General features: G+C 38.1%; 1 protein-coding gene across 1 annotated transcript in view; it reads left to right on the top strand.

Moving 5' to 3' along the window:
* The window catches only part of LOC133538166 (contactin-associated protein-like 5), a 309,867-nt gene that overhangs the window by 269,398 nt on the left and 25,880 nt on the right, over positions 1-14,589 (top strand). The window contains exons 17-19 of the mRNA XM_061879527.1: positions 446-664; positions 1,979-2,218; positions 10,623-10,832. Coding sequence (XP_061735511.1) covers positions 446-664; positions 1,979-2,218; positions 10,623-10,832 — 669 coding nt within the window. The remainder of the gene's footprint in view (positions 1-445; positions 665-1,978; positions 2,219-10,622; positions 10,833-14,589) is intronic.

The following is a 14,589-nucleotide window of genomic DNA, read 5'->3' as shown; positions in this document are numbered from 1 at the left end:
AAAGGAATAAAACAGTAGATAATGCCATTGTTAATACTCCTATGTAGCTTTTTGATCAACTGTATATTTACATATGAGTGATTGGCCACCGGGAGCTCTTGAACGTGACCTCGATGGAGGTGACAGCATTAAAAAGGCCTCTGGAGTGCGATGCAATGTGTGAAAATGTACGTGAATAATGAAAGCATGCACTCCACTCTGTCAGCGACTTCTTGTCCAACTAAAGTGCTTTTCCTTTTAAAAGCCAGACGTGATGTTCTGAATCCTATTGTCTATTCACAGTACTAATATTTGTATATGTATTGTATTCACGCCATATATACATATATATATATATATATATATACATACATATATATACATATATATAGTATATATATATATATATATATATATTTACATATATATATATATATATATATATAACTGTGAATATGTTTTTCAGCTCCCTCCACGGTGTCCTTTTCTTTCAACGCGGGAAGCGGCGCGGCGGTGCTGTCGGTAAAGTCCCACGTTCCGCTGAACGACCGCCAGTGGCACCACGTGAGGGCGGACCACAACGTCAAAGAGGCGTCGCTGCAGGTGGACCAGCTCCCCGCACGATTCCTGGCGGCCGCTGCTGACCGCCAGCTGCCCTTGAAGCTGAGCAGCCAGCTCTTCGTAGGTAAACGCAACTTTTCTTTTGAAAGATGACAATGAGGATCGAACACAGGTTTTTGTAAACGGAAATGTGAAAAATTGGCTAAAAACATGTGTATATGTGTATATATATATATATATGTATATATACCGTATTTCCTTGAATTGCCGCAGTGCATATAGTATGCGCCTGCCTTGAATTACTGCCGGGTCAAACTCGCTTCCCAAAATAATTAGCGCATGCTTAGTATTACCGCCTGGTCAAACTCGTGACGTCACGAGTGACACTTCCCCTGCCATCATTTTCAAAATGGAGGAGGCTGATTTCAATATCAGTAATTTGAAATCGCATAAAGGGTAGAAGATTAAAAGCTATTCAGTAGGATTTAAGGTCCAAACTTACATCACACTCAAATTTTTACTTCATGCCTTTGGTAAGTGCCGGAGTGAGAAGAGGTTTTAAAATAATTAGCGCATACGAACTTTTACCGCATGCCTTTGGTAAGCGCAGGAGTGAGAAGAGGTTTTGAATTAATTAGTGCCCCGGCGGCAATTCAAGGAAATACGGTATATATATATATATAAATATATATATATATATAATATTCATGCAAAAGCGTATGTTATAGTTTTCCGAGCTGTAAACTGTCTTTAATATTTCTGAAAAATCATTTGTAAATTACGTTAAACCAGGGTGTACCCCGCCTTCCGCCCGATTGCAGCTGAGCTAGGCGCCAGCGCACCTCGCGACCCCGAAAGGGAATAAGCGGTAGAAAATGGATGGATGGATGTCTTTAATGTTTACCAAAAAATATCATGTTACAATTATCAGACTGTAAACTGTCTTTAATATTTACGCAAAAAACATATGTTAAATTTTTCGGTCTATAAATTGACTTTAATATTTGCGCAAAAACATGTAAAAATTTTCAGACTTTAAACAGTCTTCAATATTCATGCAACAACGTAAATTATATTTTTCCGAGCTATAAACTGTCTTTGATATTTATGCAAAATCATACATCACATTTTTCGTACTGTAAACTTAAATGATTACCAAAAAAAAAAGGAATGTTCCGTTTGTTGGACTGTAAACTGTCTTAAATATTTAAGCAAAAACCTTAAATTTTTTCAGGCTGGTAACGTTTCTAAAATGTTGACGAAAGAACTTATGTGACATTTTTACGAAAAAGCCCTTTAGTTTTGCTGTGGACTCTTTCTTGTCTTGACAAAACGTACGTTCAGCTCGTTAGAGACGCCAAACGATCTCTAATGTTGTCAGAACACATGCGGAGAGAAAAAGTAGCGGCGTTCACTAACGACCCGCTCGCCTCGGCAGGTGGCACCACGTCGCTGCAGAGAGGCTTCTTGGGCTGCGTCAGGAGCCTGATGGTGAACGGGCGGAGCTTGGACCTCGAAGAGCGCGCCAAGATGACCCCGGGCGTGAGCGCCGGCTGCCCCGGCTACTGCAGCGGTTCCAGCAGCCTTTGCCACAACAGGGGGAGGTGCATCGAGAAGAGCAACGGCTACGTGTGCGACTGCTCGCAGTCGGCCTACGCCGGGACCTCCTGTAACCAAGGTGACGCCTCATTAATCACACCGTGGGGGGTGGGGGAATGCTCCATTACTTCTCAGCCATCAAGACGGTAAACTACGCTTTACTGCTGTGGAAACTGTGGCAAAGAAAAAGAGCTTCTCTTGTTTGAGGAAGGAAAATATGAGATCATTTTAGCTTTAATACGTTGTTTTTACAAAGATCTTTATTTGTTCCCTGTAATGCAAAAGTGACCATGAATTGATTAACGTGGACCCCGACTTAAACAAGTTGAAAAACTTATTCGGGTGATACCATTTAGTGGTCAATTGTACGGAATATGTACTGAACTGTGCAATTTACTAATAAAAGTATCAATCAATCAATCAAAACTTCTTTAAAGATGTGCTGACAAGGACCAACGTGATAAAAATCTATCATCTCCCTCACTTTTGAGAGAAGAGGCGTTCAAACGTTTGGTTTTGAAGTTCAGCGTTTCGCGGCAGGCTTTGCTACACATCTTAAAAAAATATCTCTTCCCATTGTAAACAGGTTCTCATGTTAATGAAAAATATGTACGTTGCGTTTGTCGGACTGTGAACTGTCTTTCATGTTTTACGAAAACATTTGTCGGACTGTAAACTGCCTTACATGTTTATGAAAAAACTTTTGTTACAATCGTATTATTGCAACTTGTCTTTTGGATTTAGGAAAAACTTAAGTTACATTCGTGTGAGTGCAAACTGTCTTTCATGTTTATGAAAAAACTTAAATTATATTCTTATTGTGAATTGTCTTTTATATTTACGAAAAACGTACGTTACATTCGTGTGACTGCATCTCTTTCATGTTTACAAAAAACTTACATTATAGTCGTTTTATTGTGAATTGTCTTTTATATTTACGAAAAACGAACATTACATTCGTGTGACTGCAAACTGTCTTTTATGTTTTTGAAAAAAACTTACATTACATTCGTATTATTGTGAATTGTCTTTTATATTTACGAAACACATACCTTACTTTCATGTGACTGCAAACTATCTTTCAGGTTCACGCAAAATCATGTTACAGTCGTCAAAATGCAAATTTTCTTTCTTGTTTACAAAAATGTACATTATATTCGTCAAACTGTCCGTCATGTTTATGAAAAACTATACGTTATATCCGTATTATTGTGAATTGTCTTTTATATTTAAAAAAAACTTACCTTACATTCATGTGACTGCAAACTATCCTTCATGTTTACGAAAAATCATGTTGTATTCGTCAAAATGTAAATTTTCTTTCTTTTTTACGAAAAAAATGTATGTTATATTCGTCTAACTATCTGTCATGTTTTTGAAAAAAACACGTTACAATCGTATTATTGTGAATTGTCTTTTATATTTACGAAAAACTTACCTTGCAGTCATGTGACTGCAAACTCATTCATGTTTACAAAAAATCATGTTACATTTGTCAAAATGTAAATTTTCTTTCTTGTTTACGAAAAAATGTACGTTATATTCGTCAAACTGTCCGTCATGTTTACAAAAAAAATTACGTTATATTCGTATTATCGTGAATTGTCTATTTACAAAAAACTTACTTTACATTCCTGTGCCTGCAAAATATCTTTCATGTTTACGAAAAATCATGTTGCATTCGTCAAAATGTAAATTTGCTTTCTTGTTTACGAAAAAAATGTACGTTATATTCGTCAAACTGTCTGTCATGTTTTTGAAAAAAACTTACGTTACAATCGTGTTATTGTGAATTGTCTTTTATATTTACGAAAACTTACCTTACTTTCGTGTGACTGCAAACTATCTTTCATGTTTATGAAAAATCATGCTACATTTGTCAAAATGTAAATCTTCTTTCTTGTTTACGAAAAAAATTGCGTTATATTCGTCAAACTGTCCGTCATGTTTACGAAAAAACGTACGTTATATTTATATTATTGTCAATTGTCTTTTATATTTACGAAAAACTTACGTTACATTCATGTGACTGCAAACTGTCTTTCACGTTTTTAAAAAAAAACTTGCGTCACATTAGTATTTTTGTGAATTGTCTTTTATATTTACACAAAACTTACCTTGCAGTTGTGTGACTGCAAACTATCTTTCATGTTTACAAAAAATTGTGTTACATTCGTCAAAATGGAAATTTTCTTTCGTGTTCACAAAAAAAATGTACGTTGTTTTCGTCAAACTGTCAGTCATTTTTATGAAAAAGTTACGTTATATTCGTATTATAGTGAATTGTCTTTTATATTTACGAAAAACTTACATGTGACTGCAAACTATTTTTCATGTTTATGGAAAATCATGTTACATTTGTCAAAATGTAAATTTTCTTTCTTGTCTACGAAAAAAATTTACGTTATATTCGTCAAACTGTCCGTCATGTTTATGAAAAAATGTACGTTATATTCTTATTATTGTCAATTGGCTTTTATATTTACGAAAAACTTACGTTACAATCGTGTGACTGGAAACTTTTTCATGTTTTTGAAAAAAACTTACGTTACATTCGTATTTTTGTGAATTATCTTTTATATTTACGAAAAACTTACCTTGCAGTCGTGTGAATGCAAATTACCTTCATGTTTACAAAAAATGATGTTACATTCGTCAAAATGTAAATTTTCTTTCGTACTTACGAAAAAAAATGTACTTTGTTTTCGTCAAACTGTCTGTCATTTTTATGAAAAACTTACATTACATTCATATTATTGTGAATTGTCTTTTATATTTACAAAAAATGTATGTTACATTTGAGTGGCTGCAAACTCTTTCATATTTGCGAAAAATCATGTTACATTCGTCAAAATGTAAATTTTCTTTCTTGTTTACGAAAAAAATTTAGGTTATATTCGTCAAACTGTCTGTCATGTTTATGAAAAAACTTACGTTATATTCGTATTATTGTGAATTGTCTTATATTTACAAAAAACTTACTTTACATTCCTGTGCCTGCAAACTATCTTTCATGTTTACGAAAAAACTCACGTTATATTCGCATTATTGTGAATTATCTTTTATATTTAGGGAAAACTTATTTTACATCCGTGTAACTGCAAACTAGCTTTCATGTTTACGAAAAATCATGTTACATTTGTCAAAATGTACATTTTCTTTCTTGTTTATGAAAAAAATGTACGTTATATTTGTCAAACTGTCATGTTTATGAAAGACAGGTTACATTCGTATGACACACTGTTTCGAAGACAAACACAGCTCATTAGCATTAAAGCTACACACACACAGTAGTGTTGACTAAAAGTAAATGTTTATTGTACAAGTTCAAGTACAGGTACACACTAAAAATACATTATTGTGTACCACTGAAACATCTTCAACCACGTTTAAAAACCTTGAGTTTGACACAATGTGGTTTTATTACTAGAATGTGTGAATGCTCTGTGTGCGCAAGCTGCTGAAGCGCTGATATGTGTGAGTGGAACTGAAATGCTGGAATGTCCAGGGTGAGTGCAGTGTGCGGAAGTTGGAACGGTTCATATCGGATGAGAAATGTGGGATATGCTGTCGATTGTGTAACGCCCATTCATTTTCAATGGGGAGAAAATTCCTGGAAATCTGTTAATTTGGGGAAAGGGAAAACATATTTTGTGTTTGATATATGGGAAGAGTAGTGTGGGTGGATGTTTGAAAGGTTGGAATCAAGTTTAAGAATGGTGCAAAATTTGGGGATATGAATGGGGATTTTGGTAAAACTGGGATTTTTTATAAATATTGATACTGGCACAATTGTCCGAGATAAGGGGTCACCAACGCCGTGCCCGCAGGCACCAGGTAGCCCGTGAGGACCAGATGAGTCGCCCTCTGGCCTGTTATAAAAAAAAGCTCAAATAGCAGCACTTACCAGTGAGCTGCCTCTATTTTTTAAATTGTATTTATTTACTAGCAAGCTGGTCTCACTTTGCTCGACATTTTTAATTCCAAGAGAGACAAAACTCAAATAGGATTTGAAAATCCAAGAAAATATTTTAAAGACTTGGTCTTCACTTGTTTAAATAAATTCATTTATTTTTTTACTTTGCTTCTTATAACTTTCAGAAAGACAATTTTTGAGAAAAAAATACAACCTTAAAAAGGATTTTAGGATTTTTAAACACATATACCTTTGCACCTTTTAAATTCCTTTCTCTTCTTTCCTGACAATTTAAATTAATGGTCAAGTACATTTATTTTTTGTATTGTAAAGAATAATAAATACATTTTAATTTAATTCTTCATCTTAGCTTCTGTTTTTTCGACGAAGAATATTTGTGAAATATTTCTTCAAACTTATGATTAAAATTCAAAAAAAATATTCTGGCAAATCTAAAAAAACTGTAGAATCAAATTTAACTCTTATTTCAAAGTCTTTTGAATCCCTTTTAAAATTTTTGTTCAGGAAAATCTAGAAGAAATAATGATTTGTCTTTGTTAGAAATATAGCTTGGTCCAATTTGTTATATATTTTAACAAATTGCGGATTGGATTTTAACCTATTTAAAACATGTCTTCAAAAATATTTATTGTGAGAAATCATTAAGATGATCAGTGTTTACACAAAAATGAATATCATTAATTATTAATAATAACAGAGTTAAAAGTAAATTGAGCAAATTGGTTATTTCTGGCAATTTATTTAAGTGTGTATCAAACTGGTAGCCCTTCGCATTAATCAGTACCCAAGAAGTAGCTCTTGGTTCCAAAAAGGTTGGTGACCCCTGTCCTAAATGATGTGAATGGTTTGGTGTTGGAATGTTTGAAAAAATGTTGACGTAGTAACAGTTTTGGAATTCCTGGAATTTCAGGAAAATCCAGAATGTGTACCAAAAATGTGTCCCAACTGATAGAGGAATGTTTTGAAGGTGAAATGGTCAAAAGCGGTTGAAAAATGTGTACTGTGAAAACTTTCCAGGAAGAGGTGAAAATAGGACTTTGTAAAACTGGGAAACCCTGAGTGGAGTGTGTGGATGGTGGAGTGGTTTGAATCGGGTGAGAAATGTGGGAGTTGTGCATGTTTGAAAATTGCCAACATTGGGCAAAATGTCCTGGAAAAACGGAGAATTCTGGGTAATGTTGGATATTTTTATCCCTTCTTTTTTTGTGGTACTCACGATTCCTGGTTGAGCCCAAAGTTTTGATTCTTGAACGCTTCCGAACGGATGCCTTTTGCAGTTGAATAATACTAAATAAATTATGCTTGGCCATTCACACAATGATCATGACTTTTTGCCATTCAAACAATGGTCATGAGTTTTGGCCATTCACACAATGATCATGAGTTTTGGCCATTCACACAATGATCCTGAGTTTTGGCCATTTTCACAATGATCATGAGTTTATTAGCCCATTCACACAATGATCGTGAGTTTTGGCCATTCACACATTGATCATGAGTTTTGGACATTCACACAATGATCATGAGTTTTGTCCATTCTGACAATGATCATGAGTTGTGTCCATTCTCATAATGATCATGAGTTTTGGCCATTCACACAATGATCATGAGTTTATTAGCCCATTCACACAATGATCGTGAGTTTTGGCCATTCACACAATGATCATGAGTTTTGGACATTTACACAATGATCATGAGTTTTGTCCATTCTGACAATGATCATGAGTTGTGTCCATTCTCATAATGATCATGAGTTTTGTCCATTCACACATTAACCATGAGTTTTGGCAATTCACACAATGATCATGAGTTTTGGACATTTACACAATGATCATGAGTTTTGTCCATTCTGACAATGATCATGAGTTGTGTCCATTCTCATAATGATCATGAGTTTTGTCCATTCACACATTAACCATGAGTTTTGGCAATTCACACAATCATCATGAGCGTTGTCCATTCTCACAATGATTGTGAGTTTTGTTCATTCACACAATTATAATGAAATTGGGCCATTCACACAATGATCATGAGTTTTGACCGTTCACACAAAGATCATGAGTTTTGTCCATTCTGACAATGATCATGAGTTTTGGCCATTCACACAATCATAAAGAGTTTGAGGCCATTCTCACAATGTTTATGAGCGTTGTCCATTCACACAATGATCGTGAGTTGTGTCCATTCGCACAATGATCATGACTTTTGTCCATTCACACAATGATGATGACTTTTGGCCATTTAGACAACAATTATAATGAATTGTGTCCATTCCCACAATGAGCATGAGTTTGGCCCCATAAGAGCGTGCATGTCATGGTATTACTAGTGTAAGTAATCCTCCTCGTACACAAGGTGGTGACAACATTCTTCCTGTGTGGGATTGAAGTCGGGTCACCTTGATGACATTTTTCACGTCATCTTTTTTTGTGTGTGAGGATTAACGGAAGCTTCTTATTTCTCTGCAAGGCTGAGTCCAATCATCTTTTCCTGCAGCGACTACTTTCTCTTCCCTTTCTTCTTTTACGGCCCGGTTTGGCTTCATTTATTTTATCTTCTTTTATCTCGGCCGCCCATTTGCTCGCTAGGTTGGCCTAAACGACTTCCTGTTTCACGCCGCTGGCTTCTGTGGTCGCCACCAACCTGCCAGCACTTTGTTTTCTTTGGACACCTCAGGAACATCAACACGTCTCTACACCACCTGATGGCGCTCTATCAAACATCATTGTGCTTCCCCTCACTGCTGCTATTCCTTTTTCTTTGCTATAGCATTTAACTATCATTTAATATTCTAATAGTTTTCAATGATCATTTGCTACATAAGGTGCTATTGTTTAGTATACAATGTAATAATAATTTAGTTTTTAATGAACTAATAATGTATGAATAATAGTTTGGTTTAAAGTCTAATAATAATGTTTTTTAATGCACTAATAATGTATGAATAATTAATTTGGTGTATTATGCAATAATAATATGGTATTTATGTACTAATAATGTATGAATAATAATTTGATATATAAGGTATTCATATTTATGGCCAACACATTGGTTTATATGGTTCTAATAATTAATTAATATCTTAATATATAATGTAATGTAATAATATTTATTAATAATGTTTTGGTATACAAGGTATTAAAGTGTGATGATATAATAGTCATAATAAATTGATTTCAAATCTACTAATAATTTATTAATAACAATTTGGCATATTATGTACTAATAAATAATAATAATAATAATAATCACATACATAAAGTTGTAATATTTTGTTTAATAATAATTTGGTATATAATGTAATAATAATTTGGTTTTGTAATGCACTAATAACTTATTTATAATAATTTGGTATGTAATGTAATAATCATTTTGTATTTATGTACTAATAATGTATGAATAATAATTTAATGTATAGGGTACTCATATTTATGACCAATACATCAGTTTGTATGGTTCTAATAATCCATCCATCCATTTTCTACCGCTTATTCCCTTTCGGGGTCACGGGGGGCGCTGGCGCCTATCTCAGCTACAATCGGGCGGAAGGCAGGGTACACCCTGGACAAGTCGCCACCTCATCGCAGGGCCAACACAGATAGACAGACAACATTCACACTCACATTCACACACTAGGGCCAATTTAGTGTTGCCAATCAACCTATCCCCAGGTGCATGTCTTTGGAAGTGGGAGGAAGCCGGAGTACCTGGAGGGAACCCACGCATTCACGGGGAGAACATGCAAACTCCACACAGAAAGATCCCGAGCCTGGATTTGAACCCAGGACTGCAGGAACTTAGTATTGTGAGGCAGACGCACTAACCCCTCTGCCACCGTGAAGCCCTGGTTCTAATAATTTCATATATATTTTACCAATAATTTGTTAATAATAATTTATTATATAATTTAATTTAATAATTTTTATGAATAATATTTTGATATATGAGGTACTAATTGTGATAATATTTGTCATAATAATTGGCATATAATGAACATATAAAGATCATATGCACGACAGAGGAGCTCTCTGCTGTAGTCAAAGATCCTCCTGGTTGAAATGGTGTTGAGGTGGACTAGAGTGGTGCTGCTGGTTAAAGATGTGGATGGAAAGATCCGTGCAGTGGACAAGTTGGAGTGGATGTCTTGTTGTTGGGGAAAATCTGCAAGCGGTGCAAGAATTAATCCTGCAGGGGACGTTAGTGGACATCTTGCACGGACACACGCCTTTTATTGGAGACCGGCTCTTCCACACGCGATAAAGCATCTTCTCGGACAAATGTCTCGGTCCGTTGAGCCTGGAGAGCAAACATGGCGTCCGTGCGGATGACGTCTAAATGAAGAAGGTATGAATCACGCGGGACTTCACGACAGCTGCTCAATTCTCATTTGCCGCTGCTGTCATGTCGGCTAAACCAATAGTTTAGAGACAGCTGGAAGGGGCGTGTCCTAATGAGGTTGCTCCACATGGACACGCGAAATGGACAAAAATGTTAGTGATTTGTAAATGTTATGTTCTGAAGCAGTCTGGCTTTCTTTGTGTTGCAGAAGTCTCAGTGTCCTTCGACAAAGAGTCCTCTTTGACCTACACGCTTCAGGAGCCCTTCTCCGTCATGCTGAACAAGAGCTTGCGGGTGGACAGTAGTCGCGCCCGCGAGGACGTCTCCTTCAGCTTCATCACCTCACGCTGTCCCGCCATGCTGCTGTCCGTCAGCACACTCAGCCGCCAGTACGTCGCCGTCATCCTCGCCAGGAACGGTGCGTAAATGCCTCCGCCCACCAAACCACCATGGGACCAGTGGGGGGCGGAGGAACTGCTTTACCCTTGCTACTTTTCAATAAGCTTAACATGCTAGCTCGATAAATAAAAACATAACAAGCCAGCTAGATAGACAAACACATTACATGCTAGCTGGGTAGATAAAAACATAACATACTAGCTAAGTAGACAAAAACATAAAATGCTAGCTCAATAAATAAAAACATAACAAGCTAGCTGGGTAGATAAAAACATAAAATGCTACCTCAATAAATAAAAACATAAGCTAGCTAAGTAGACGGAAACATAAAATGCTAGCTCAATAAATTAAAAAATAAAAAGCTAGCTAGATAAACAAACACATTACATGCTAGCTGGGTAGATAAAAACAACATGCTAGCTCAATAGACAAAAACATTAACATGCTGGCAAGATAGACAAAAACCTAACATGCTAGCTAGAGAGGGACGAAAACATAACATGTTAAGCTGGGTAGATAAAAACATATCATGCTAGCTCAATAAATAAAAACATTTTTATATCTAGCATGCTAGCTAGATATACAAAAACACAACGTGCTAGCTTGGTAAATAAAAACATAGCATGCTAGCTAAGTAGACGAAAACATAACATGCTAGCTGGGTAGATAAAAACATAGCATGCTAGAGAGGTAGATGAAACCATAACATGCTAGCTGGGTAGATAACAACATTAACATGCTGGCTAGATAGACGAAAACATAACCTGCTAGCTAGGTACACAAAAACAAAAAATGCTAGCTAGAGAGAGACGAAGACATCATATCAGCTGGGTAAAAAAAATTTGGCATGGCGGCTAGGTATACAAAAAGACAATATGCTAGCTGGGTAGATAAAAACATAGCATGCCAGCTAGGTAGACAAAAACATAACATGCTAGCTCGATAAATAAAAACATAACAAGCTAACTAGATAGACAAACACATAACATGCTAGCTGGGTAGATGAAAACTTAACGTGCTAACTAGATAGACAAAAACATAACATAATAGCTAAGTTGACAAAATAATAAACATGCTAGCTCGAAAGACAAACATAACATGCTAGCTTGGTAGATAAAAAAATAAAATAACTTAGATTTATATAGCGCTTTTCTAAACACTCAAAGCGCTCACGGAGAAGTGGGACTCAACATTCATTCACACCTGGTGGTGGTAAGCTACATCAGTAGCCACAGCTGCCCTGAAAACACAACATTGAGCTGGATAGGCGAAAAAATAACATGCTCGCTAAGTAGACAAAAAAAAATAACATGCTAGCTAGGTAGACAAAAACATAACATGCTCGCCAGATAGACGAAAACATAACATGCGAGCTAGATAGACAAAAACATAACATGTTAGGTAGATAGACAAAAACATAACATACTAGCTAGCTAGACGGAAAAAAAACATGCTAGCTAGATAGACAAAAACTTAATATGCTAGCTAGATAGACAAAATCTTAATATGCTAGCTAGATAGACAAAAACATAACAGGCTAGCTAGATAGACAAAAACATAACATGTTCGCCAGATAGACGAAAACATAACATGCGAGCTAGATAGACGAAAACATAACATGCGAGCTAGATAGACGAAAACTTAACATGCTAGCTAGATAGACAAAAACAAAACATAACATGCTAGCTAGATAGACAAAAACTTACCATGCTAGCCTGATAGACGAAAACTTAACAGGCTAGCTATATAGACAAAAACATAACATGTCAGCTTGTGTTCAAGTACCCTTTAAAAAGCTTAAATTAACCCCAAAGGACAACTTAGTGGTAGCCAAAAAATGATTCAAAATAATACTTTGATATTCACACAACTCATCTGTTCATAAATAATTATATTACACATAAGAGAGTTACATATACTGTATGATAATAAAGAACCTACTGTACTGTTTACGTGTTGAAGTACCTGTGAGACTTGCGTGGCATAGCGATGCCGGATTTGATCTTTCGTGGATGCGTCGGGCAAGAACACAGCGTAAGGTAAGCAACAAAGGATTCATAAACTAATTAAAAAGCTAAGAACAAAAAACACTGGTGCTAAGTAGAAAAGGCAAACAAAAGGAGCTAGCATGGGAGCTAGGGAAACAATCAGAAACACTAGACTTGGCACAAAGGCACAAAAAGGGAAAACAAAACAACTAGCATGAGAACTAGGGAAAAACGAAGCGTAGCGCGAAAGTAGCGTGTAAAAGCAAAGAGGAGCAGTCGTCATCTGTTGCAATTGAAGTAGGAGTCAGAAGAGTCGTCGTCGCCGTGGAAGCAGGTGCGGGTGCTGCAGCCAAAGCAGGCGTCGTCGTCGAAGCAGAAAGAGTCGTTGTCGCCGTAGAAGCAGGAGCTGGTGTGGGCTCCAGCCGAGGAGCAGGTGCTGGTGTGGGCTCCAGCCCCAACCTTAGAGCAGGTGCTGGAGTGGGCTCCAGCCTTAGAGCAGGTGCTGGAGTGGGCTCCAGCCCTGGAGCAAGTGCTGGAGTGGGCTCTAGGCAAGGGTCAAGTGCTGGTGTGAGAACCAGGCCAGGGTCAGGTGCTGGTGTGAGAACCAGGCAAGAGTCAGGTGCTGGTGTGAGAACCAGGGAAGGGTCAGCTGCTGGTGTGAGAACCAGGCAAGGGTCAGGCGCTGGTGTGAGAACCAGGCTTTAGTCAGACGCTGGTGTGAAAACCATGCTTGAGTCAGATGCTGGTGTGAAAACCAGGCTTGAGTCAGGTGCTAGCCGTGGTGCAGGTGGAGGCGGCCTAACGGCCCGCGGTTTGACAGGCCGGAACACCGGTGGAGGAGGACGCACAGGAGGTTGTGGCTTAGCGGGTCGAAAAACCGGTGGAGGATGTCTAGGAGGTGATTTAGGCTTGGCGGGCCGCAAAACCGGTGGAGGAGGACGCGCAGAAGGTTGCGGTTTAATGGGCCGAAAAACAGGTAAAGGTGGCCGGATAGGAGGTTGCGGTTTGACAGGTCGAAAAAACGGTAAAGGTGGCTGTGGAGGTATCACAGTATCACACAGTATCACAGTATCACACAGCTCAGGATACAGGTTTGACACATATTTTACTTTACACAATTGTCCATCTGTTCAGCTTCTCAGGTTTGACACAGTCTTTAGCACATCTTTTACTTTACACAATTGTCCGTCCGTCCAGCTTTTCAGCTGTCTCTTGTTCGTCTCTGTGCCTTTGTCCCGCGTCCTCCTGCGTCCTCATGCCTCTCTCGCTTCATGGTCTCCGGCGCTGCTAATAAAGGGAACAGGTGATTAGATAACTCGTTCCAGCTGAGGTATCCACTCACCTGTTGGCTGCTTCATGGCCGGCCCCTGCACATACCCCGCCCGCAGGGGACGCGTGGAACACGCCCCTCTCTACATGCCTCCACCGCCAGACACAGGCCGGGCACCCGTCCGGCCGCGACCCCCCCCCCAATAGCTGGGCGAGAGAGGAAGTCCGCCACGGCCATCTGCGCTCCCGGCCTGTGGACCACCCGGAAGTTGTAGGGTTGTAATGAGAGATACCACCGGGTGATCCGCGCATTGGCGTCCTTCATACGGTAGAGCCACTGGAGAGGTTTGTGATCTGAGCAGAGACTGAAGGCCCGCCCCAGCAGGTAGTAGCGGAGGGCCCCGACCGCCCACCGGATGGCAAGGCACTCCCTCTCCACCGTACTGTACCTCGCCTCCCGGTCTGACAATTTCCGGCTGATGTACAGTATGGGGCGATAGACGCCCTCCACCCGCTGAG

Source organism: Nerophis ophidion, linkage group LG19 (assembly GCF_033978795.1).
Source record: "Nerophis ophidion isolate RoL-2023_Sa linkage group LG19, RoL_Noph_v1.0, whole genome shotgun sequence".
Taxonomy (NCBI): Eukaryota; Metazoa; Chordata; class Actinopteri; order Syngnathiformes; family Syngnathidae; genus Nerophis; species Nerophis ophidion.
The sequence above is the reverse complement of the archived record's forward strand: the minus strand, read 5'-3'. Positions and strand labels throughout refer to the sequence as shown.